This window comes from Gavia stellata, chromosome 2 (genome assembly GCF_030936135.1).
Source record: "Gavia stellata isolate bGavSte3 chromosome 2, bGavSte3.hap2, whole genome shotgun sequence".
NCBI lineage: Eukaryota > Metazoa > Chordata > Aves > Gaviiformes > Gaviidae > Gavia > Gavia stellata.
The window spans coordinates 106,162,721-106,187,568 of record NC_082595.1 but is presented as its reverse complement, the minus strand read 5'-3'; the positions used below and the strand labels follow the sequence as shown (position 1 = coordinate 106,187,568).

Here is a 24,848-nt window from a genome sequence, read left to right as displayed (position 1 = left end):
AGGATATGGTTGTTCTTACTTGCTTGTAGCTCTTTGGGTGGGCATGTCTGGGTGCAGACCAGCAGATGAGCAAGCTGCTTCCCTTCTTTATCCGCTTTCACCTCAAATGCTAATCTGCACTTGAATGGAGGTCCCAGAGTGCATAGCATAGACATATATATAGCATTAGAGCAGCTGTCTCAGCCCTCTCGACAGAGTTTTGGTGGTGGCTTATGACCAAACATGAAGCAAACAGCTCTACCCCAGTGATGCAATGCACCTCCACCTCTGCAGCATTACTCTCCTTAGCCAGGTAACTCATGGCCTGATTCCAACTGAGTTCAGCTGCACCTATCACAAATAAATGCTTTGTAGTGAGATAAAATATTTCAATCACAAGTATCAAATTAGAAAGTAGCCTGAGTGGCTTGTTCTACTCTCTCTTCACGTGGTGACGGCAAGCCCTGGACACATCCCCAAGCAGACATCTGGCCTCCTCCATGGTTAGTCCCATATGTGTTTTAGCAGTTGGGTGGCATGGTCCAAAATCAGACCACGCAAGGAAGACACGAGGGCCACGCTAAATTTCTAAAGCCAGGTCCTCTCTGTGACACTGGTCAAATCTTTCTGTTTTCCCTTCTCTCAGTCTCTGGAGTGAGTTTGTGTTGCAGGGTCCTCAGGACCTGGAATGGATCTCACACAACAGAGCCATGCCACAAGCACAGAAATAATAAAAGCAGAAACCAACAGTACATCTGTTGCAAGCTATCCCAGACAAATTAATTTCTGAGGCAATTCCATTGACTTTGATAGATTCATCCTGTGAATTCAGCCATGACAATGAGAAGCCAGGGAGAAAAGGGCATGATTTCTGTCATTTGCACACTGATTTATTGACTTTTGGGAAGGGGGAAGATTGATGGAGGGTGAAGTAGAGAAGCCCCCTCTCTGACACACCACATACATATTTTGTCTCACTACAAAGCCAAAAAATATTTTTTTTCCTAACAGAAAAACACAAACACATCTTAGTCAAGCATTCAGAAGTATCTGGTACAAGGAGCAATCCTGTTTCATGATGGTCCTGTTTCTCTGCTCATATCAGGACCAAACCAAGTCCTTCCCGACACAGGCATCGCGGGGCTCTTCAGAGCTCCCTCCAGTCAGTGGAGGTCCTTACTGGAGGGACTTGACTGCCTGTGATCGGATAAGGTGGGGGTCTGAGAGACAAGTAAAACCTAAGAGCTGGACTCTCCCTGAAGGAGCACAAACAGACCCCACTTAGGCAATTAGCAACACAGCTACTGCAGCCCATGGCAAATTTTCACCCATTTCACCTTTCCTAGGAAACGGTGCCAGGATGCTGAGAGCCAAGTACCTTCTAGTTAGTCAGGTCCTTCAGTGCTCCTCAACATGGTCCTGCTCCCAGCCCCCACAAGAAGCTGTGTTTTTCCAGACCAAGGAGCTGTGTGGGGATCCACTGCAAACCAGCACCTGGGAGAGCAGGCAGCACATACTGCAGCGCTGCTGGGATGGGGCTGGAAGCAAATTCCCCTTCTAGCTTTACCTGCTGCTTGGATCCTCTGCCACTCCATAGATAAACTGAGGCCTTAGTTGTCACTTGGAAGATTATTGTGTTTGACTATTAAACGAACAGAGTTAGCAAATACGAAGAGGCAGCAAGGAGGCTACGGATTATGATTCGACAATGTCACCTCATCTAGGGATTATCGGCACATGCAGCATGCAACTGGCACAGAGGGATTTACGAGGATGCTGCCTCTAAGAAGAATATATAGTGGGGAAACGTTGTTATCCTGAATTCTTTAGGAACCAAAGAAGAGATTTGCAAAGCGATTAGAGGAGGTTCATGGTCACATGTCATATGCTTGACGCAAATAGGAATCAAATGCTATAACTGGAAACAGCAAAACAAGAAAGCCCACAGTTTGATGCTGAAGAGCCAAGGGCATATAAGGTTGTGGGAAGGAAGGATGAAGAAAGAGCATTTGATGAACTACATGGACCACAGGAAGCCTGGAGTATAGGAGGCAAAAATAGAGTGGAAGAAAAATGTATGATTAGATGAATCTGTAGAAGCAGGGAAATGATATGGCAATATCTGTAGGAGATAGTCAGCAGCAAGTAAAACTGCCATAATAGGGGTAAAAAGGAAAAAGCAATATAACTGCTTTATTTCCACTTCCCTTAAAAATTGCTCCCTCCTGCTAGTAATTCTAAACATAGATTGAATAAAGCAGCAGTTTCTGATTTCCAGAAAGTGCTAGGTTCCCAAACGATTTGGATGTTGCCTTAATCTGTTATACCGAAAATTCAGTATCAAGCAGTGATCTGAGGAATGCAAACTACTAAAAGAAAGCCATAAAGGGATAGCTGTGATGAGAGAAAATTTTAAGTAGTCTGTTTCTGCCCCGTGTTACAATCTGAGACACTGCGTATGGGCTTTACGCTGTTGTGAAATCCAGGTTGTGATTATCACAGAACCAGTGAGTGTGTTAAGAAGCAAGTGCTACAACTCGGATCAAGAAGAGCTTGAATTTCAGCTGTTCCTGAGACGACTTCTTTCACTGTGTTTCATAAAGCCAAAATACTCAGCCTTCTCATCTACTGTACCAGTGTGAAGGGAATGATGGTTGCAACCAGCTTCACTGAATTGCTGTCAATTTATATTGGAAAGACATAAAAAGGGTTGTCAAAGGACTGAAGACGCAAAGAACTAATCATGATGCTGATCTTCAGAGACAGAGTACAGCAATTGCTAACCACTGAAACTAGCTTTCATGTCTAGGCAAAAGAAAAGATAAGTATTAAAGAGGAGTACCATAAACAAGGTACCAGATAAGGGAACTAGGTGAAATTAATCTCTGTGCTGAGAGGCAGCACAGGGTTTAATAGATCTATGAGAATTTCACTGTCTCTCTGTTGGGACTCCGCACTAGCCACAAGGTAGAAACACTGGATGGGTTTATTGAACAGCAATGCTGTTAAGACTAATATGTAGCTGGAAGTAATATGAAAATAGAAAATAACAGAAGAGATGCAGTACATCTTGGTTAGAGAAAAATCCTTGTGATGCAACATCTCACGCAGTTCTATCGTTACATGAGTTCAAGCAAAATGTGATCAAAAGCCAGTGAGCCATACAAACAATAATAGCTTTCCAGAATTTTTCACATACATTACATTTACATGAGTAAAAAGACATGTAGGCCTGGAAGAGTTTGCCAGATGAGTCACAGCTGCTCTGAAGAGCCTAAAAGCTAGAAATGTTCTAGAACCAATGAAGCAAAACAGCAAAACCTTTGTGTATATCAAATGGGTCAGTGGAGCTCGGGCACTTATCAAAATGTACTAAGAAGAAAGTGTTTTGAAGTGATTTTGGACTTCTGGTATGTTGGTTGCAATGTGACAGTCTTACAAAATACCATTAAATAACAGAGTGGTTTTTATTATCAAAGTCTTGCAAAATACAAGATATGTAACATAGAGATATGGACATAAGATTATACTGTAGGAATATTTGTAGGAGTCTGGTGAGTAAGGACAATTATCTGAAGTTCCTTAAAGGTAGGCATAAAATAGGAATTAGTGGGATAAAACTGGTAAGATGAAAATTTAGGATGAGCAAAAGCAAAGCTGATTTGTCACACAGACAGAAAACAAAATTTCTGTTCTTCCATAACAGAAACTTCACAGGTTTTAAGACTAGGGAAAACTACTATGATCACATGCCAAAACATTGTAACCTATCATTTCTGCATCAAAATCATAGTTTTTGAAGTATAGTCTGTAAGTTAAGAAATGCAGTCTTAGTCTGAAAGTTTTCCGTCATACAGAGTCCATCAAGCCCTGAAAAATTGTCCCAGCAGTTAATGACTTTTGATGTAAAAGAATTGCACCTTATTCTGGTATGAAGTGGTTTAACCGCAGCTTCCAGACACTGGATCTTGTTAGGTCATCTCCACCTGCCCTATACAAATGCCTGCTGTTGAAAACAAGATGAGCATGGTATTCACAGAATCACAGAATCACTAAGGTTGGAAAAGACCTGTAAGATCATCAAGTCCAACCTAAAAAAAAAAAAAAAAAAAAAACAAAAACCACAACACACCAAAAACCAACCCACCCAACACCACAGCACCATGCCCATCAAGCTACATCCCACAATGCCACATCCACATGCTCCTTGAATACCTCCAGGGAGGGTGACTCTACCACCTCCCTGGGCAGCCTGTTCCAATGTTTCACTACTCTCTCAGTAAAGAACTTTTTCCTAATATCCAGCCTGAACCTCCCCTGGCGCAACTTGAGGCCATTTCCTCTCGTCCTATTCCTCCCAGTGAAGGACTCCAGTTTTGCAGTCTATTTTGAAACATACTCTAGGAAGGGCTCAACAGTGCCACAGAGATAGTGCGTACATGATAGACATCTACATTTTATCAGGTGATTCCCACTCAAAATGCCAGTTAGCATCTTCCTGAACTTGTTCACAACTGATGTCACTTTCTCATTCTTTCTCTAACACACATTTGCAATTTCATCTGCCCATGTTAACAACAGCAGCACACTAGGAATTCATATCCGATCCATTATCTACTGTGATCTCATTGGTTTTGCTTTCAGGGGATGCAATTGCTCATCTTGCAAATGTGAATATATTCTTTGTTTCTAGATGCATAATCTAGCACTTAACTGTGATGAAGCATGTGTTGACAAAATGAGCCTGCCTGACGATGTGCTTGGGCTGCATTTTCATTAGTTTTATCTGCCAAACCTGGCATTATCTGAGAATTTTACTACTATTGATTTCTTTTTCACTCCAGAACATAGGGAAAGCTGTTGAATAGCATAGAAGAAATTGGTTTTGTCCTGATTATTTATGTCTTCCCAGAAGGAAGAGTACACATTTAAAAATTATTATTTTATTATTACATTTAATATAAGCTACAGTGATTTAATGTAGTACAAATACATGCATGTATCAAAATGTTGTGCAGTAGGAAATCAAATTGCCATTATCTGAATATACTACACCAGCATGGTTTCTTTTCTTCTGTAAACTTGGAGGTTAATTCAAAAAAATCAGGCTCATCTAATAAGACCTATTTTCCATCATATCATGGAAATAATTATTGCACCATTTAAAGTCATTTTATGGGATAATACTTACTGATTTTTTCCCAGACAAATATTTCATCTAGGGTGTTAAAACATCTGTTGCCATCTTATTTAACATTAAGATTTTAGAAGATAAAGTTGTTGGAACTTTTGTACTTAAATCTTTTATTTACTAAAATGTGTTCTTTTCTTTCCTGCAAATTTACAATTTAAAAAGCAAAATGAACTCATGGATGTTTTCCTTTCTTCATTTCCTCACACCCTGATTTTTTCTTCCCCTTTTTCTTTATTTCCCTTTTTCCCAGAGGAAAAATAAAGGAGAAATGAGGTTTTAGAGTAGAAAGTAAAGAACTTGAAAATTATGAAAACTAGAAACAGTTATCAGCTTTTTTTCCCTAGGAAATAAAAAGTTTCCTACACTTGGACCAATTAAATAATTTTTGAGAATTTGTTTTTAAAGGAATTTAAGAAAGATAACAGCCTAACTTTGCTAACTTTTGGTGAAACTTGAATTGAAAACTTGAAGGTACTTGAATGCGTCGAGAGGAGGGCAACAAAGCTGGTGAAAGGGCTGGAAGGCACATCCGATGAGAGCGGCTAAGGACTCTGGGTTTGCCTAGATTGGAGGAAGGAGGCTGAGGGACAACCTTATTGCTCCCTACAGCTTCTTGAGGAGGGGAAGTGGAGAGGGAGGTGCTGAGCTCTTCTCTCTGGGATCCTGAGGCAGGATGCATTTGAACGATTCAAAGCTGCATCAGGGGAGGTTTAGACTTGGCATTAGGAAGCATTTCTTTACTGAGAGAGTGGTCAAACACTGGAACAGGCTTACAAGAGAGGTGGTCAATGCCCCAAGCTTGTCACTGTTCAAGAGGCATTTGGACAATGCCCTTAATAACACACTTTAACTTTTGGTCAGCCCTGAAGTGGTCAGGCAGTTGGGCCAGATGATCGTTGTAGGTCCCTTCCAACTGAAAATTATTCTATTCTACTCTATTCTACTCTATTCTATTCCATTCGGTTCCATTCCGTTCCGTTCCGTTCCGTTCCGTTCCGTTCTATTCTATTCTATTCTATTCTATTCTATTCTATTCTATTCTATTCTAATTCTCTGGGGACTCTTTGAAATGTAAACCCCAAATTCTTGGGAGAGTCACAAAATGATAGAGGAATATTTTTAATTTTTATTTGTCCCCTCCCAGCAATCTAGAGTGGATAAAGCTCATGTAACTCTCAGTAACTTTGTACTAATCCAGATCCCGACAACAAGGGTCAGTCTGGATTTTCTGACTACACAGGTTAATCAGGGACTACAAAATCTAACTAAGGACTTCGAAAGACTTGTGATGCTCCGTGATGCCTTTGGCTACCTGGTGATTGGGAAACAACTTTTATGTTGGCTATAACAATTTAGGTTCCAGCTACATTTCTAGATTACAGTGACAGTTTGTCTATTGTTCTGTGAACTTCCTTTTCTTTTTAATGAACTCCAAGAGAGAAATTGATATTTCTCTGTACATTGTTGGATACCAAAACCATGAGCTGGGTGCTATGGCTTTGATCAGATTTATCTTTCCCTAAACTGTAAATTCTTTAGGCTAGTGTTCTTTTCTTTGATGAACTTGGTATTCTTGCAAGTATTTGGGTTTGGCTTTTCAAAGAGTTTTCAGAGAATTTGAGTTCCAAGTGTCATTAAAAGGGAATCTAGCATGGCCAAACCCATATAGAGTGGCTTCATATGACAGATGTTTAAACAGATAGGACCTCATCAGCCTTATGGAGGAGACAATTATAAAATCGTGAATGATATGGGGAAGATCTCTAGAGAAGACCTGTACACTGTCTCTTCCAACACAAGAACCAAGGTCATCAGTGAAACTACCTGGTGATATAGTTATGGCAATCTCAAAGAGTTAACTCTTTACACAACATGGAGTTAAGATGAACTTGTGGATGCTACAAGTTTACATGGCAAAAAAGCAAATCAACAAAATCCTAGAACAAAAATCTATTGAGAGCTGCTAAGTGCAGAGGCATTGTCTATGGCTCCCTAAACTGAGGGACAGTCTAGGAACTGTGCACTTGCCCTGTCCTGCTGTTCTTTCCAAGGCATCTGTTACCAGGCACTGCCAGAGATAAGGTTATTCAATTAGATGAAACCTTGTCTTAACCCGGCAGATTCATTCTTAGATTCTTTGTCCTTATGACATGAGAAATCATCTTCAAGTTTAGAACAGATGCCCAACTTTTAGAAGATTAAAGTTAGCTGAGATGATACTTGTCTACTGAGCTTTAGATCTAAGACATCCTAAGATGAAGACTTTGCAGTCACAAGAAGTTGGATTCAATGACCTAAAGCTTCCTTTGAATTTCACCCATTACTCAATATACCAAACTCAATAGAGGGATATTAGGCTAAAATTTTTCATCCTGAGGCATGTCATCTTTGTTTTGTCATGTAAAGTTAAACTAATCCTCTCTATGAGAAAACAAAAATAATTCCTAACAAATTCATCTTAAATGTATTGATAAGGGACCTGTAATATGACCTGTGTACTCCATTTGCCTATTCAAGTTATCAGTGGGTCAGTGACCCAGTTACACACACTGTTAAGGGAAAAGACATGGAAGAACCTGATCTGCAGGTAAAAAAACCCCCTCTCTATTTTTCAATAGGTTTTGTAATGCTTTCACTTTTCCTCACTAATGGCAGGTCAAACAATCCCCTCTAATAGTTAAAAACCTTGCCATGTGTTCCAGTAAAAGATATTAAATGGGACATTTGTGTCACTGACTAATGAAACTAAAGATATTCCCATCTTTTAAAATAAACATTGAATAAACTCCAAGGAAAATTTACCAATAGCTAAACCAAAAAGCTTCATAAGGAATGCATTGTTTGATGTGTGTTTTGCAATACAGTGTCAGGTCCTCGGGAAGTGGTACGCAAACGTGACAGGGTCGGGTAAAAGAAGTCACAAAAGACAAGCAAAGGTATCCTGGAGTGCTGACAATATTCTTACAATTTAAAAGTGGACAGAATATCTTTTCCAACTTGTGAACAAAACTCCCAAGTGGATCAGGTTTAATGATTTCATTGCTGTGAAAGCTGAATCATGACTGTTTACTGCATATACAGTTTTTACTTTTTCTTTTTTACTGTATGTAAGGAAAACAGATTGACATTTTTGCCCTGTTTTGCCCAATGTTCTATGTTTGTATATGCATTTGGGTTTGTTTGTCTGTCTTTGATCACCAGTTACTTTCGTACCTCCTGACCAACTTCAAAAATTGTGGCAGAGCAGAAGAGATTTCAATCATAATAAATATCTACAATTTTTGGAAATATTTTGTAAAGACATTCTATTACTTTCCCCTCAGGGAAAAGAATAAGTATATTAGAGGTCAAAATCCATGTAAGAGATATCTTTTGAGACTTGCTTCATTACCTGCATTGTTCAGAGCTTGACTTCAAATAACCTAAGAAAGAGGTAGAACATCTGTATCTATGATTAGTAAAGCCTTCTTTCCCTCAATATCCTACCAAGGTTATTAATTTAAAAGCAGGCTAACTGCATGGTAAAGTCCTTACTGTTTCTTGTCTCTGATGGGAGAGTTGTTGAAAGCCCATGTAAAGGATTACAAAAGGCACTGAGCTGTGCTTCTGCAGAGAGCCGAGGACTCGGTGAGTCCAGTAGCTCTCACTCCTAAAAGTGGTGCCTTGAAGTTGACTGCAAGTCTGATGGAAGGGATATTTGCACCATTTTTTTGCCTAATATATACAACTCTTGCATGGGCCCTACATAGCACTTTCTGGTAACTCTTTCAGTAGTGTAGTTAGCACCTCTCCTGGGGGGTCGTCTTCTCTTTCAGCTGCTCCCAGGAGAAGATAGTGCATTAGAAGTATTTTTGGTTTTGCTCTTTGCATAGTTTCTTTTTGCTGTGGCATCTACTCTAAACACAAACATCCTTTTTGTTCCCAGGGCTCTCAGTCTAGTTTCAGAAGGTTTAAATTGCATTAACCAAAAACTTCATGCTAAACTGTTTTAAGTTACTGTAGAAGGTCAAAAGGTTTCAGTGCTCTACACTCAATATGCAGAACACCCCTCCACCTTCAGCTTCTGCAACTCTGTATCCTCCCTGGAGGATAATAATTTCTCAACAGTAATAGTAAAAATATCAACTAGAAACTTAAAGAAACACAGAGAATTTCACCCACTAGGGTCTCACTGGGTGTGCAGTAATCTGCCGTTTGGTCCTCTTTATAAAGCAATGCAAGTGCTCCCTCTAGTAGATGATACCTGCAGTTTCCGAATTTATGTAAAGTTTGCAAAATGATATAGTACTAATTGGTTTCATGGCTATGCTAGCAAAATGGTTTTCTTGCAGGATATCAACAGCAATGGAGTTCATAACACCAGGAAAAGCTACAGCATTTAAAATTTCTGTGGCAAATTTGCATTTGAATATGGGTTGGGATGTATGGGTTGGGCAGGTCTAAGTGTTGTATCAGGCTGTAAAGAAACGCTTTTCTTCCTTGGACTTTAAGAATATAGAGTATGAGCAAAAAATTCTCTACTGCTGAAATACACAGATTACTGCAGGAAAATGCAATGACAACATGCCAAGACACAGTTACGTATTCTCAGGGAACGCAGAATGATTTTAGAGACTCTTGAGCCACATAATGTGGCCATTGCATTCACCGGTGAAATACAGTCCCATGTCTGGGTGAAAACCAGCATCTGCTTAACAGAGCACCACCTGCACAGTGTTTTGGGCCAGGCAGTGCTCACCAATACCATATCTGACCTGCACAGCAGGGCGAGTTTGAAGAAGATAGAAATGCAATTATCCACACTGAAATTCAGCCAAGACACTGAGGACAGTATACCCACTCTTGCAGAACAAAAATTAAAGAGCATCTTTAGTGATCCAAAGCTGCAAAGGCCTGAGGTTTTCATCTCATTCAGCTGGTGGTACCATTTGCAGCCCTGTGCCTACATCTATTGCTGGTGCAGCTCTCACTACCACTTTGAGCATCCAAAATAGCATCCTCATCTTGCAGTCAGAGAAGTGTGGATGAAACACGACCTGCTTCACCACATCCAGCAGGACTAACACATGGAAAGTCACAGCTGTAACACCTGAGTATACCTTTGTCTGAAGGCTGGCAGCATGGAGTTATGCCAATGACATGGAAGATGATACTTGTTGAATAACATAGGCTGCTGCGATCATCTGTTACCGCTCCTGGAGCAGTGAGCCTGGAGCCACGGTGGCTTCTACATGCTGTCTGTTACTGCAGGCAGTTAGCTCACCAGAGAGGAGATGTCACTTCGTGGGAAAGAAATGGACTGAAAAAAAGGATTGGAAATGGAAGGGTGAAACAGAGCTATTAAAACCTCAGCTGGCTAGTGGTTGCACAAGGGAAGACATAATAAATGATACAATATCGAGTAAGGTCTTTTTAGTTGGTTTTGTATTTGCGATAGACTCTTTAAGCTTTTAATTCTATGCAAAGTTTTTGACACTGCAGATTAATATAGCAGATAAATATTGATTTAGAACATTTGGCAAATGTTCTATTGAGTTCTGCATCCTTTTCCTAACTCTTCAGGGGAAAATTATCAGACTGAAAGAGCGCAGCGATGGGAAAATTTCTTCGCAAGTTAAATTTCTTTGCGCCCATTTTTGAACTGGGCTTTTGAACACGGTCATTAATTTTTATACTTTTTCCTTACTATTATGTTTTAAGGTTGCAATGTTATTCAAAACCATGAAAATGTTTTAGCTAGCTGTGTAAAAATCCAACCCTTTCTGAAACAGGCTGAATTTTGAGCCACAACCGTATCTCGCAAGAGTGAGTTCCAGGGGCTATTTGCACATAACATGTATTCCTGGAGAAAGTAAATGCATTTGCTGTCTTTCATTTTTGCTTAAAAAACAGAGGCATAACTTTGGATTTCCCTACAGAGAAACAAGATACCTAAGGCGAGCAGACAATGTGCTTGACAGAGCACAGGACCTTTCACTCTATACTTCCACTCAGAAAAGAAAGGACAATACAAGATCGCATTTTCCCTCCGTGCACCAAAGAACACAGGACACATCCTCAGCCTGTCCCACATCTGCTCTTTCCTGCAGATCCACAGTGCTCCCACAGAGACCAGAAGCCACCATCAATCTTCCTGTATGGATGGATGGAGCTCATAGGAAAGCATGAACTACAGTAAAATATCAGCTAAAAAAACATCTGGTAGGAAATTATAGCCAAGCTGAAGTATGCACAGCCCTACATATAAAATATGCTAAAAGTATTTCCAAATATATAGATACTGTGAAAAATTACACTCCACAGTCAGGCCAGACAGTCTCTGAAGTTATAGGCATAAACTGCAGCAGTGAAAATGTTAAGAAATACCTTTATAAATGTATGGCTGTTTAAGCACTGGAACAAGCTGTCGAGGCAGTTTATGGAATTGCTAGCAATGATGCTATTCAAGGCTGGATTTGACATTGCCTTATTAGGGATGATATACGTGGAGCTAAATCATTTCTGCCATGATGCAGCTCCTTTCCAGCCCAAATGAGCCAAATGTAAATGTGATGTGCATCAATACATACTAAGTACAAGGAACGAAACTCCTGCTTAATGAGATCAACATGCAGAAAAGGTACATCCAATAAAGAACCTTAAATAACCCAGTCATAGGAATGAGCATTGCCATGAAAGGGTAGAAAAATGAAAACAAGAGGTGTTCAGACAAATGCGTGAGGCATCTGAAAAGGAAACAACCTTTACGATCTGAACAGAATTTGTGTATTGATTAAGAGTACTAAACATGCATTTTTAAGTGCAAAAGGAAACCATTCCTTTTAGCCTTTGACTTTTTAGCTCAAAACCTGCTCTCTTATCAAACCACTTTTTTCTAAGGATTGTAGAAATGCTTGCAGAAAATTGGAAACAGCTCAAATGACAGCTACTGGTCTGTTAGCTGCAGATGGAGAGCTGAGGAAGCTGTTTTCATAATAATAACAAAAAAAAAGACAACTGCATTTGGAGACTTCACTTTGGACAAACGGGTTAACTGAGTTCCCACTAGAGTCAGGAGGAAGAGTTTAGCTGGCTGTTCTCAAGCAGGTTATGGGGGAGTCAGCCTTACAAAAATGGAGAATGTCTAAACCCATTCATATGAATTATCTGTCATGTCCCCATCCAAATAGGTAATTTTAAACATTTTTGTATCTTTCCATCTTTTTCTCCTGCTGCCCTGTGGTTTTTTGTTATTCCCATTTCCTACTGTAAAAGTAAATAATGGACATTTTTTAATTAAGGACAAGGTATTTCGAAATCCTTAATGATCCACACGTTCCTTGAATGTTTCCAGTGATGGTAACTCCACCTCTTCCCTGGGCAGTTTATTCCAGTGTCTCACCACTCTCTCAGTAAAGAAATTTTTCCTAATATCCATCCTGAGCCTCCCCTGGCACAACTTGAGGCTGTTTCTTCTTGTCCTGTTGCTAGTCACTTGGGAGAAGAGACCAACACCCACCTCTCTGCAACCTCCTTTCAGGTAGTTGTAGAGTCTTTTCCAACATTAATGATTCTGTGATCTGCTGAGTGGGTGGGGACATGAACTGCCATAACATCTAAAATGATTCACTGTATTTCTAAGGCATGGAGTGGTGGGGGTTTATGTCAGTAGGTCTCTTTGCTCTCAAGGGTCATTCTCTTGCTCCTCATACAGATAGGAGATGATCATATAACAGGAAATTCATATAGGATTTGCTTTACTGCTGCATCAAAAGGACAAAACCAAAGTCAGAGTCACTCTTGAAATATTTCTAATCAGAAAGTCCATTGCTTGAAGCAAAGGTTAGAAATACTGTGATACTTCATGTGCAGGTATAATAGCAATAGCATGCACTTTAGCACTCACATTTGTCTTTGGAGGTTTAAAAAAAATAATTTCCTCATTTGCACTAGGACTTTCTTCTGTAATTTCCCACAACTCTACCACTAGTGGTAATACTGTGACATCTCAAATTTACTTAACTAGTGGTAACACTGTGACATCTCAAATTTACTTAAAGCTGATCACCAGACATTATGTTAACAACTGCCATCTGAAAGAGGTTAGACGGCTTCTGTCTGAAATGCTAATAACTCCCTGGAGTCTTGTCTGCCTTTGCCTTGCTTCCACCTTCCATTTGAATAACACAGGGGAAGAAATAACTGGGAATTTTACCACAAAAGTCTGCACTGTAAGTACAATCTCTGCCATCCATCTTCCACTCTTACATCAGGCATGGGGTTACTGCTGGAAACAGGTAGCCTATTGCTTCCTAAAGTTTTTGTATTTCTTTGCTAACTGCTAGGAACAGTATTGTTACTGGTAGTAGTAGTGATAATATTGCAATGTGTTGTAGGACATCCATTGAGCTGAGTGTTCTCTAAAGACTCAATGAGAAATAGCCATTCCCATTAAGATCTTATGGTCTTCATGGTCTGGACTTACAAATGGTGGGAAATATTTTTTACATGCACTGTGAATCCAGCCTTCTAAGAAACACATACACTTTATAATACAAAAAGCATAATTACACTCTAATTACACTGTAGTAACATCTTTAACCTAAGATTTCCAGTAATCTATATAACAAGGTACTTCATGGACTGGCCAAAATAATTATAGAGTAAAATTACGTAATTAATATACCTACATTTAAAAATATACTGTTAGATCCTCAACTGAGTTAAATCATTATCTCTCTGATGGTATCAGTCTGGTTCCTGTGCATTAAAAAGCAAATCATGGAAGCAATAATATCTCAATTATGTAGTTAACCTTCTGGTTATATTAATTAGTGATGATTAGGCGTGGGAAACCATAATTATGTCATGTACATAACATCCCTTTGAAACTGCGTCGTGAATCCAAACACAAAAGGCAGATGTGAACGTCTAACCAGGTTCATTTCTGATGCCTAGAACAAATCTGAAACTCAATGATTTGACCCTCTATCTCCTATCTGAAACACATTCAATGGTGATAGCTCTGCTGGTGTCAAACTTGCAGAAGAAACTGCAGTTTGTGTTAGTCCCAGAAGAGAAATGCAAGGTAGAACTGTTCCATATTCTGATTTCACATGGTGGTTACTAAAACCTGACTTAAAAAAAAAAAAAGACAAGCAAAACATCTAGATCCAGTTCAGTTCCTAAAGGAGGAAGCCCTGAAACTAAAGAAGCACCTTTTCTCCAACTCACCACATCTAGCCACTTGTCTGGGGTATGAACAGTAAAAAATCAGCACCTCTTACTTTTTTTTTCTAGAGATCCTGGCAGCCAGAGCATTATTTGCACAGGACCTTTCTGAAGATCTGCTCCTCACTGACTCCAAAAACTCAGTGGTAGACACTGTACTGGGGAAACTGGTTTTCCTGAGGCATCCGTCTGAGAACACCATGGTATTGGGAAGAGAGAGGCAGAGCAAGCAGGATTTTCCACTGCTGTCCTCATGCCTAACTTAAGACTGAAGTTTCTCACCTTCAAAGATAAAAAGAAAAGCCAATCTGAGCTAACACTCTTCTCCCAGTATATCAGAGATATGCTTCATCCCAGCAGATCATTCCTGCACAGCAGGACTACAGCAAATTAGTGTGTAGGTCATTCAGTCCAAATTTAGAAAAATATTAAACATTTCACTTTTATATAGGCTTCTATCACCTACTGAAACCCACAGAAGCTCTGCATTGGAATAGGAATTATGGAGCTCAACATTTGTACAAGTCCAGGGTTATTCCTGTCATTCAGATGGCAGCATCCTGCCATCTCTGCAGGAAAAAAGACAAATGCAGAAGAACATCACAGAATTTCCATTAAAATTAATCCTTTGAAAAGTGACTGTCATAAGAAAGTGCATATTTTTGAGCAAACAAATATACTTTAAATGGACATTTAGCAAATGTCTTATTGAAACATTCCAAAATCAGGAGCTGCCAGAATTAAGGTTGCCTGTATATTCTCTAGCATTGCACTTGCAGGCACTTTGCGGCTATTATTGCCTGGTTTTTGCTTTTATTTTTTAAATCTAAGTAACTTTGAAAGGTTGACTTACAAATCTGGCATTTGCAATTCTGGGAAACCCCACTTCGCACACTTTTTCATCTGTATTCACTCAATTATTATTTGATGTGTTCTTTTCTTTCTGCTGTGCTAGCAGCAAGGGACACTGGTACAACATGGGCCACAGTTACGTATTGCCCCACAGAATTGACAGCCTTGGGGTCTTCAGTGGATCTACGCTAAGGTCTCAGGACACATCATGGTCAACCAGATTCAACAGAAAACCCCTCTTTGTGAGGAACCGAGGTCTGTGAGGCCCTGGGTATATCATGGGCACAGCAAGGTGTTGTTAGCTGGCATCGTCATTTAAGGGACTAAAGGCACATGGCACTTTGCAAGACGTAACCCAGTATGACTTTGGTAAGACATTCTTCCTGTCTTTTAGTTCACCAAACTGTAAAACTGTTGCCTAATATTCACCAGCAGCAGTTCCCAGGCATTGCAAGCTGTTCTCTGATGATATTTCCAATTCAGTCCGAGATTCCTGAATGAGATTTCTGTAGAAGGATTACTTAAATGTTTTCTTTTTCACCCTGAAGTTCATCCAATATAATGTTATAGAAGTAATCCTTGTAAATATCTCACTTGAAGGGAGGATTTTTTCTTTTCTTTTGCTCTTGGCAGTGGCTGTGACAAGGATGACAGCACAAAACACAACAGAAAGTTATAAACGTTACTTTTCCTCAGACAGCAAACGAAATCCCAGGTTACCACCATCCTAGATGGAAAACTGAGCCTCTCTGCTTTCAGAAACTCACACCCTTGTCTCATCCTGGGGCTGCAGCGTATGTATAAATTGAGCACAATGCTACTGCCATTTCAGTTGATGCTCCTGGCCTGTATGGAGGCTGATGCTTTTGAGGTCAGCCTGAAGATGAGCTTCACCTACAGGTGTTGTTTGGGACTCCTTGGGAGTGACAAATTTCGGACCTGTCAAGCAAAGACGGGTCACCCTTCTCTACAGCTCTCTAAAAAGGGGCACCAGCAGAGCAATAAACAATTGAATCACAGAATCACTAAGGTTGGAAAAGACTTGTAAGATCATCAAGTCCAACCATCAACCAACACCACCATGCCCATTAAACCATGTCCCACAATGCCTCGTCCACACGTTCCTTGAACACCTCCAGTGATGGTGACTCCACCACCTCCCTGGGCAGCCTCTTCCAATGCTTCACCGCTCTCTCAGTAAAGAAATTTTTCCTTATATCCAATCTGAACGTCCCCTGGTGCAACTTGAGGCCATTTCCTCTTGTCCTGTCGCTAGTCACTTGGGAGAAGAGACCAACACCCACCTCACCACAACCCCCTTTCAGGGAGTTGTAGAGAGCGATGAGGTCTCCCCTCAGCCTCCTCTTCTCCAGACTGAACAACCCCAGCTCCCTCAGCCGCTCCTCATCAGACTTGTGCTCCAGACCCCTCACCAGCTTCGTCGCCCTTCTCTGGACACGCTCCAGCACCTCAATGTCCTTCTTGGAGTGAGGGGCCCAAAACTGAACACAGCATTTGAGGTGCGGCCTCACCAGCGCCGAGTACAGGGGCACGATCCCCTCCCTACTCCTGCTGGCCACACTCTTTCTGATACAGGCCATCACTTTCATCACTTCAGTGTTTTCTTGCCTTCACTTCAACTTGCAGCACAAGCAAGGCAGTGCCGTTTAGCCCCACTCTTTGATACGCACCTCCTGACGCCCAGCAAAAAGATTGCCATAATCTCACAACAAGCATGAACCCCCCCTTCCCCGCTGTCATCCTTTTCTCCATCCTGCCACACAGATCGCTTTTTCCTAAGCCCACACACCTCACTCAGTTTGGGATCCATCCCTGTCACAACCTGGCACGTTCTCTCCTCCTCCTGCTGGTCTCTTCCCACTCTCAGCACTTTCTTTCCTGCAGACCCTCTTACACTGCAGAGCTGTGCACAGCAGCTGAAGACCTGGCACAGGTCAGACCATGCCAGGGGCCATTGTCACAATTTAACAGTGCAGATGATTGAATTAGAGGCTTTGGCATGGCTTTGTTTATCAGTATTAATGAGACTGAACCAATGATGCAATTCCTTGGGGTCTTTTGCCTCATTCCTTCCTTTCCCTTCTGGAATCTTGACCATCTACTCCATCCCACTCCTTCCCACCTTGGCCAGCTGCTCCGGAGATGCTGGGTGCAGGACTGGTGAGGGCATGGCTTGGTCCCCTTGGTTAGTGACACGGATGCATTTTCAGGAGACAGACAAAACAGGCGGCAGGGGGTTGGAGGATACATACACCTACAGGACTTTTCTTGAGGGGTAGAGCAAGAAAATGTAGGGGTTTGGGGTGTTGAGGTTTTTAGGAAAAGTGTAAGACCCTTCTACAAGCCTTGACTGTAGCTTGTGGATTGCATACTTAGTTATCTCTCACTGTAGCAGAAGACTGGGATTGAGTACTACAAGCATGAATGGAATTTAAGAAATTAACTGTAAAGATGCAGAGTTCTGCCCACAGGTAAGATTTCCTGCCAGCAAAAGGCCAGCATGAGGGTTTTTGGGTCTGGACTGCCACTGCTGAGGTTTTGCATAGAGAGTCATCACTGGGGTTCAGACTCATGATACGGTGAAACTCTGACAAACTTGAGTGTGATTGCAGTGAACAACGCTGCCTCAGCAAGCTGGTTTGGGTATGCTTCCCTCTCCCTTTCCAAGATACCTTCCCAGCAAACTCATTAACCACACAGATGCACTGAAAGTGCTTGGAACAGAAATGAGAACAGAAGCAACGAAAACAATTCTTCTGCTAAAAGAGCTGGGTTTTATATTTGTTCCTCATCTGCACCTCCCCCTGCCCGGGTGCAACACACAGGAAATCTCTGCAGCTGACTCAGGACTTCACAAACCAAGGGATTATGTGCTACAGATACTGACAGGCCCCTTTGCTTACAGCCAGGCAAACACCACAACAGTAATCTCCTCTCTGAGATAAAGTCCATCAATCTTATTCTTACACCAACCTGTTTCCCTCTGCACCTCAAACAAAGCTGGAAGAGCAGCCCTCCTTGGGAAGGATGCTGAAATCTGTCCTTCCTTGGCACCCTCCTATTTCAGCTTACTCTTTCAGCTGGACTCCCATCAAAGTCAGGTCAACGCATATCCATTTTCCGTGCTGAGCTGACTAGTTTTCAATAACAATTTCTCCTTCGTTTTGTAACAGAGATCAATAACACTGCCCCTCTCTCATATTGGCCGAGATTCCAGCAACGTCATTTGCTCTTTATTGTTGCTACTGCTTTGTTTTGTTTCCCTTTTTCTTTTCTTTTTTTTTTTTTTTTTTTTTTTTTGGCAAGGCACAGATCAATTTAACAAGATGAAAACAACTTAGACTTTCACTCAAGGTAAAATCTCCACTTTATAACCCAGGATGTAATTTACAATCCTGTCATTAAGCTCTGTTAATCCTATTATTATGAAGATAAATAATTACCCATAGCGAAGAAAGGGATTCCCAACAGAGTAGAATTATATTTTCCATCAGTAATGAAAAATATCCCTGCCGCAGTGACACTGGAAATACAGATAGTGAGTACTCCCAAGAGTCCCAGGAAAGGTTTGCTACGCAGGCAGTCCTTCATGGAGCTCGAGAGGGTAGCAGTCAGGAGAATCAGCATCAGGCTCACCAAAATCTTGCCTCTGGCCAAGAGGCTGGTCTGGTGGAAGTCCTTCCAGAGGCTAAAGGACGCTAGTGAGTAGAGCTGCAGATCTTGGTGATCCAGCTGCATCGTGTGCATCAGTTTACAGAATTCACTCTCCCACTTCTCCCCAATGAGGTCCTGGGTGACAGAGCCATATGTTTGGAGGTAGTAAGTGATTTGGATGGCTCTGGCTGATTTGACTCTCTGGTCCTTGCTGTTTGGTACTTCCATGACCCCTCCGAGCTGGTGGCCAATAAAACTGCTCCTTCCATCCTGAGAGGGAAAGTAAAAAAGATGAGCATGTGGTTATCCTGCGTAAGATGTGATACAGTGATATCGTTTGACTCTACCTTCCTTTCACAGACATGCCAAGAGCTCGACTCAAAGGCCACTGCAGTCAACAGCAGTCGTGCCATTCACTTCAGTGGGCTTTGGGACGCATCCCTGCTCCCTGCCGTAACTCTGTTCCTTACTCATTATAGACTCATTTGCAATTCTGTGCTGCAGTTCAGGGACTGCTCAGACACTCATTGCTGTCCCAGATGTTCAGAGACTGAAATGTAGCATGCAAGCTCCTCACCCCACAGGAGAGGATCGCTTTCCTACATTTTAACTGTGACAGAAAACAACAAATCTCCAATTATTGAAGAACGAAACATTTGAAACGAAGATCAATTTCTGGAAGATTTGTGATTTTCTGACACTTTCGAAATGCTTTTTAAAAGTTGGAAATGTACAGAAAATGAGACCTGGTTCCTCAGTACACAGATGTAAATGCAGACGGATCCACTTTAACAGCTACTCTGCCTCTAGAACAGTATAATTAAAACCAGACTTTTGGAATTGTTTATTTGAAATTTCATGGATTTCTATCAGTGGCACAGAGATAGGAATCTACCTTAAACCTTGATTTAGCCAGGATTTGTTTTTTTATATTTCACGTATATAAACCTTACTCTGGTCTCACTTAATTCGGTATGTGCTAGGACATAAAAACTCCATGGCAATCAGTAAAGGACACATCAGGTGCACTCAGAATCAGCCCCCGTCTATTTACAAGACCCGACTACTTTCTTGTAGAGTTATCTGGTCCCATTTAGATGGTTTTTTTTCTTTTTTTAAGAAAAGTTTTGTAAGAAAGTCCTTGCTTTTTAGTCACTGGTCATTCTAGTTCTCCAGATTAACTGTGATGTGCCCCTTTCAAGACAGGAGAAGCTTGCACAGATTCAGAAGATCAAACTCAGTTGCAAACTGAAGAAGACGACTTAGTAGATTGGATAAAAATGTCCTAGCACAAGTAATCTCTGATCAAATACTCTAAAACCAGGGATTAAATGTCTGTTGCACACCAAAACCCAACATTTTGGGGTTTTTTGTGTAAATGGGATTAAAAGTTTTCAGATTTCTTTCCTCTTGTATTTAATAAAAACATAAAATTATCAAGCCAGTTAATATATAAAACATCGTGCAGCAGTGAGTTCACATGAGATAATACTCTTTGCCTAGATGTGTTACGGGAATGAGCTGACTGACAGCCTGAATCTGGGAGCTGCTCTGCCCTACACACACACATAGAAGCAGTCATCTGCAAAAGGTCACGAGCATTTGGGGGAGACACTTTTAACATCTATTACATCCAACATTAACCATTTCTAGAAACACCTCTGCTGCATGCAGGTCATTATCTGAAATTGCCAGACCTGCTCGTTGTAATGATTCCCATCCTAAGGAAAAATCAATGAAGCAGGGTACCAAGCTTTATGAAACATAGATGTCTTCTGGGGTGTCTGATCGTAGCAAATAAATATCAGAAGTTGAGAGACAGTGCTGAAAATGTTTTATATACTCACCTTGCCTTGTCTCTGGTATGTAAAGGAGGCAATCCTCCCACTGAGAAATTCCTGCCTATGCCTGCTTTCATTGCAGGAGCTCACTGTTTTCAGCATTTGCCTGCCACAGCCCAGGGAATGTGACAAAGTGCTTTTCAGAAGTTCATTTTTTCCCTATTCCCAGCTGTTATTTCCCATTGAAATAATGGCTTCTGACGAGGTATCCTGGCACAAGCTGACATGGAAGGTGATTTGCACTCTAATGCCAGCTTCTCAAATCACCTGAAGGCTCATTGCAGATGTCATATAAGCAGAGACAGCTAGCACAGAAGGGCAGCTGGTGCTGTTTGGACTCCAAAAAATCCTCATCTCTGGCATTTCGTGTTAGAATCCTGTTTTGATTAATTATTTCTATTTTTTTCCTAAAGAGGGGTCACACCTACCACTCACAAAAGGTACATTTCCAAGCAGGTAATTAAGGTTTAAGCAATGCAGTCCCTGCTCACATCAGATGCAACTTCGCAGTTGAAAATCCCCTTTGGCACTGCTTTGAAATTTTAGGGAAAAATGTCATATTTCCTCAGTATATACGCAGTCTTGACATTCAAACATTTTCAGGCACTGCAGGATACTTTAGCAGCACAGCTCCAAACTCAGACAATGGACTGTAATTCAGATTTCATTGATTCACTATGCAGCACGCACGGCAAGGTTATGGGAAAGTTTGCGATGACCATCTGCCTTCCTCTGTGAAAGGTGCACCGAACAATGGCAACATTTCAAAAGAGGCAACAGAGCAGGCACAAATAAATCATGTTCTGCTGTATCTCCCATGAAACAGAAGATAACGGCCATTTGTTACACTGATGTACAATAGGGCACCCAGCTCATATGGCAGCAAAATAGAGAGTGAGCTTTCAGATGGAATCGAGGAAATCACAGATGCTGAATTGCTTTGAGGTCGTTTTGTCCGTCCCTTTCCTTCCGAAGGCGGATTGCTTCCTATCTACGCAAGGGTTTTGCCTTTGCTGTTTTTATAGCATGCAAACACGAACCTGACACCACGGCATTTGCGAAAATGGGGCCCTTTTCTAATACAGCTCACATGCTAGCTTTGCCAAATGCTTCAAGTGAGATCAAGGTCCTGTTGTGCTAGGCAGGGCTGTCACATCAATGGTTACAATTCCTCAGCAAGGAAGACAGAAGAAAGATGGGAAAAAATATTGCCTTTCATCCCATTTTACAGATGAAGACTGAAGTGTGGCAAAACGAAGACCCAGCTGCCAACGTGACTTTCAGCGTTTCTTAGAGGCATCCAAGCCAGGGACCTAACTACATCTTGGTGTCTCATGGGCACCTCAGGGGAGTTATTCACCATCCCAAGTTCTCTGTTGTGCTCTAGGACCACCTTGGTGAAAGAAGGAGACATGAATGGCTAAGCTCCTGGGCTAAGCCTAAAGTTTGGGAAACAAAATGAGGTCCCAGTGACTTGTATAAACAAGGCCTGAAGACCGGGCAGGTTTCAAACAAGATCCCTCATTCTGCCTAGTTCCTCAATGAAAAAAACCACTTTCTCCTGCTAATTAGCACATCCTTCCTGGTATATGCCTACATGATGCTATTTTTAATTTCATAACAATAATCTAATGTTTCAGATTCCAGATCCCTTATACATCTTACCTACATAAGTTACTACTCTCTGATCTTATACACAGAAAAGCAAGCTCAAAAAATAGAGTAATAATAATACTTATTGGTCATACACCATTTTACACTCATGTGTCTCCAGAGGATCTACAACACAAGGTGATAACTGTCTTTAGCAAGGTCACTAGCATGGCTGTGTCTATGTGTCTTTCTCTTTCTTTTTTTGGTTTTTTTTTGATGCCTAGTGAATACTCACAGTGTCTGTTTTCCCAGAGGACAAAAAGGGCCATCGTCCACTCTGATGGCAGCTAATTCTCTCCAGATCTGAGCATCTTTAAAAAGGGCATGAAATATCGATTACTTGCTGGGGCAGGTGATATTTGATCTTAAACCAGGGCCAAGGAAAAATCTTTGCTTTGATGGATACTATTAAATTGGGTTTTGTGTACTCCCTTCTCTTTTTCTAGATGCCCCAAAGCCATTTGGTAGATTTAGATTCTGAAAGAGAGGAGAATGAGAACTAAGGACTTTCAGAGGAGTGAGAGATGACAGACATCAACAGCATCATCCACCTTTTCCCCCAGGATGATGTATTTTGCCACTTGTATTTATGCAGACCTGGCCTTGCACGTGGTTGAAAATCCAAACTCCTTGTCCATTCAGCAGTAAAAATCACTAATGGTGAATGGATGGATGCAGAATAAACGCCTACCATATTTCACGGTGGAAACTTCTCTGTAAAGGGTGTTTGGACCCTTAATATCCTAAAAAGATGAGTAAATGGGGATGTTTGGCTTGCTCCAGAGCTGAGTGTGGCTGCTGCAGCCCTGACTCCCATTGTGGGGTTTGGTGTGGTCACTGCCCGCTGCCACACCAGCCCTGGGCAGATCGCCTTCTCTTCCCCACTCTGAACGGCACCAGCCTCCGCTGACTTCCTTCTCATGGGAAAAACAGAGCATTTAAGGTATTTTTGGGATGGCATGGCTCCTGCCTTCCCAGCGCCCTGCTCAGTGGAGGATAGGGCTGGTGAGAGGTTTAAAAGTCATTTCAGATGCCTGGCAAGGAGGAGAGGAGCCCTTGTACCCTACTGCCAGATCACTCTCACTCAAGTACATTCGCAGAACCTTTGCCAGCAAATTTATCTCTATTTTTATTTTTCTTTAACTGCTACCTCCTATCAACTGGACTGATGGATCATTATCAAGCTACATTCTAGAAATGTTAGGGTAAAGCATACAATCCGGGTTAAACTCTGTTTTATCTTAAAAGCTTAAAAAAGTTCAACAGAGGGCAACCAGGAATGACTGTCAAAATACATTGCGTGATAAACTTCCTAATGAGATCAATGCAGTTGTTTCTCCCCATAAGGACATTCTTCCTCTAGCAAACGCAGGTCATTGAAAGTATTACACTAAAATCCACAGAGGTTAGGATGAAGTCAGTTGCTTTAGTTCACCTAAAATTTTCAAGATAAAACAGAATAAAAATCCCCTTTCTTTGAGACATTATTTAAGGTTTAACATATTTGGTTGCTCCTACCTCCCTCTAGCTCACTGTAAAACTTTGGAGGGAGTTTTTTTCTCCCCAACCGAACTGATTTCTTTGTTCCTGTCCCTAGTATAGTTATCAATGGAGACCTTACACCAGTCGATCCCTATTACACAACCACCAATTAACAATTCCTGAAGCATCCCTTTCAAATCGTCGCACATAACACTGATTTATGTCAGTGCAACAGTTTTCTTGCCTTCAGAGCTGTGTAGGTGCTCTTGCTCAACCACCAAACTGCTATGCTGTTCTACTCCCTGTGCAGCTATTCTGTACGGCTCAGTGATGGAGAGAGAGTCCAGGGCAAGTGAGCCCTGAGGCCAATGCATTCGAGGTAAAACTGCACCTCGGCTGACTGGGAACAGGGCCGCAGCAATGGCCATGTGGTCTGTTCACTCAGCAAAAATAAAATGTATTAAAGTGGCCATGAGAATCTAGCCAGGAAATAATCCTCTAGGTCTTTACTGTAATAAAAAGCAATTCAATTATTTCCAGCTATCCGGCAATGATGAGGTTCAGCTCACCAGCTAGTCAAGCAAATTTGTTTTATAGTCACTGGGAAGAGTCAGGCACACCCAAAGGATGATCTGCTCCATCCTAAGGCACAAGTGAAAACCAGCCTTGCCCTCTGCAGTTGGCTGTCTCTCTCCATTTACAGCAGAGGCACCAGATATTACTTAAGACTTGAGCCTAGTTTTTATCAGGGGAAAAAGTTAAGAGAGATTATATCACCCTCAGTGGCAGATGCAAACACAGAACTAGCTGACCTGTCTTGTCATCCCTGGCTCATTTTGGCCTCTTCACAGGCATGTCCTGCACATTAACAAACATACAGACCTTGAGCCCCCTCCCAGGGAAATCAAGGATCACCAGCGTGATTTTTAAGTGAAGGGAATGTGTACCCAGAACATCCAAAA

At 41.4% G+C, this 24,848-nt stretch overlaps 1 protein-coding gene across 2 annotated transcripts in view; it reads right to left on the bottom strand.

Annotated features, from left to right (window-relative positions):
- Positions 1 to 24,848, bottom strand: part of PTCHD4 (patched domain containing 4) — a 92,199-nt gene that overhangs the window by 47,332 nt on the left and 20,019 nt on the right. For both annotated transcript variants that reach the window (XM_059835709.1, XM_059835710.1), the window contains exon 2: positions 18,700 to 19,180. In XM_059835709.1, coding sequence (XP_059691692.1) covers positions 18,700 to 19,180 — 481 coding nt within the window. The remainder of the gene's footprint in view (positions 1 to 18,699; positions 19,181 to 24,848) is intronic.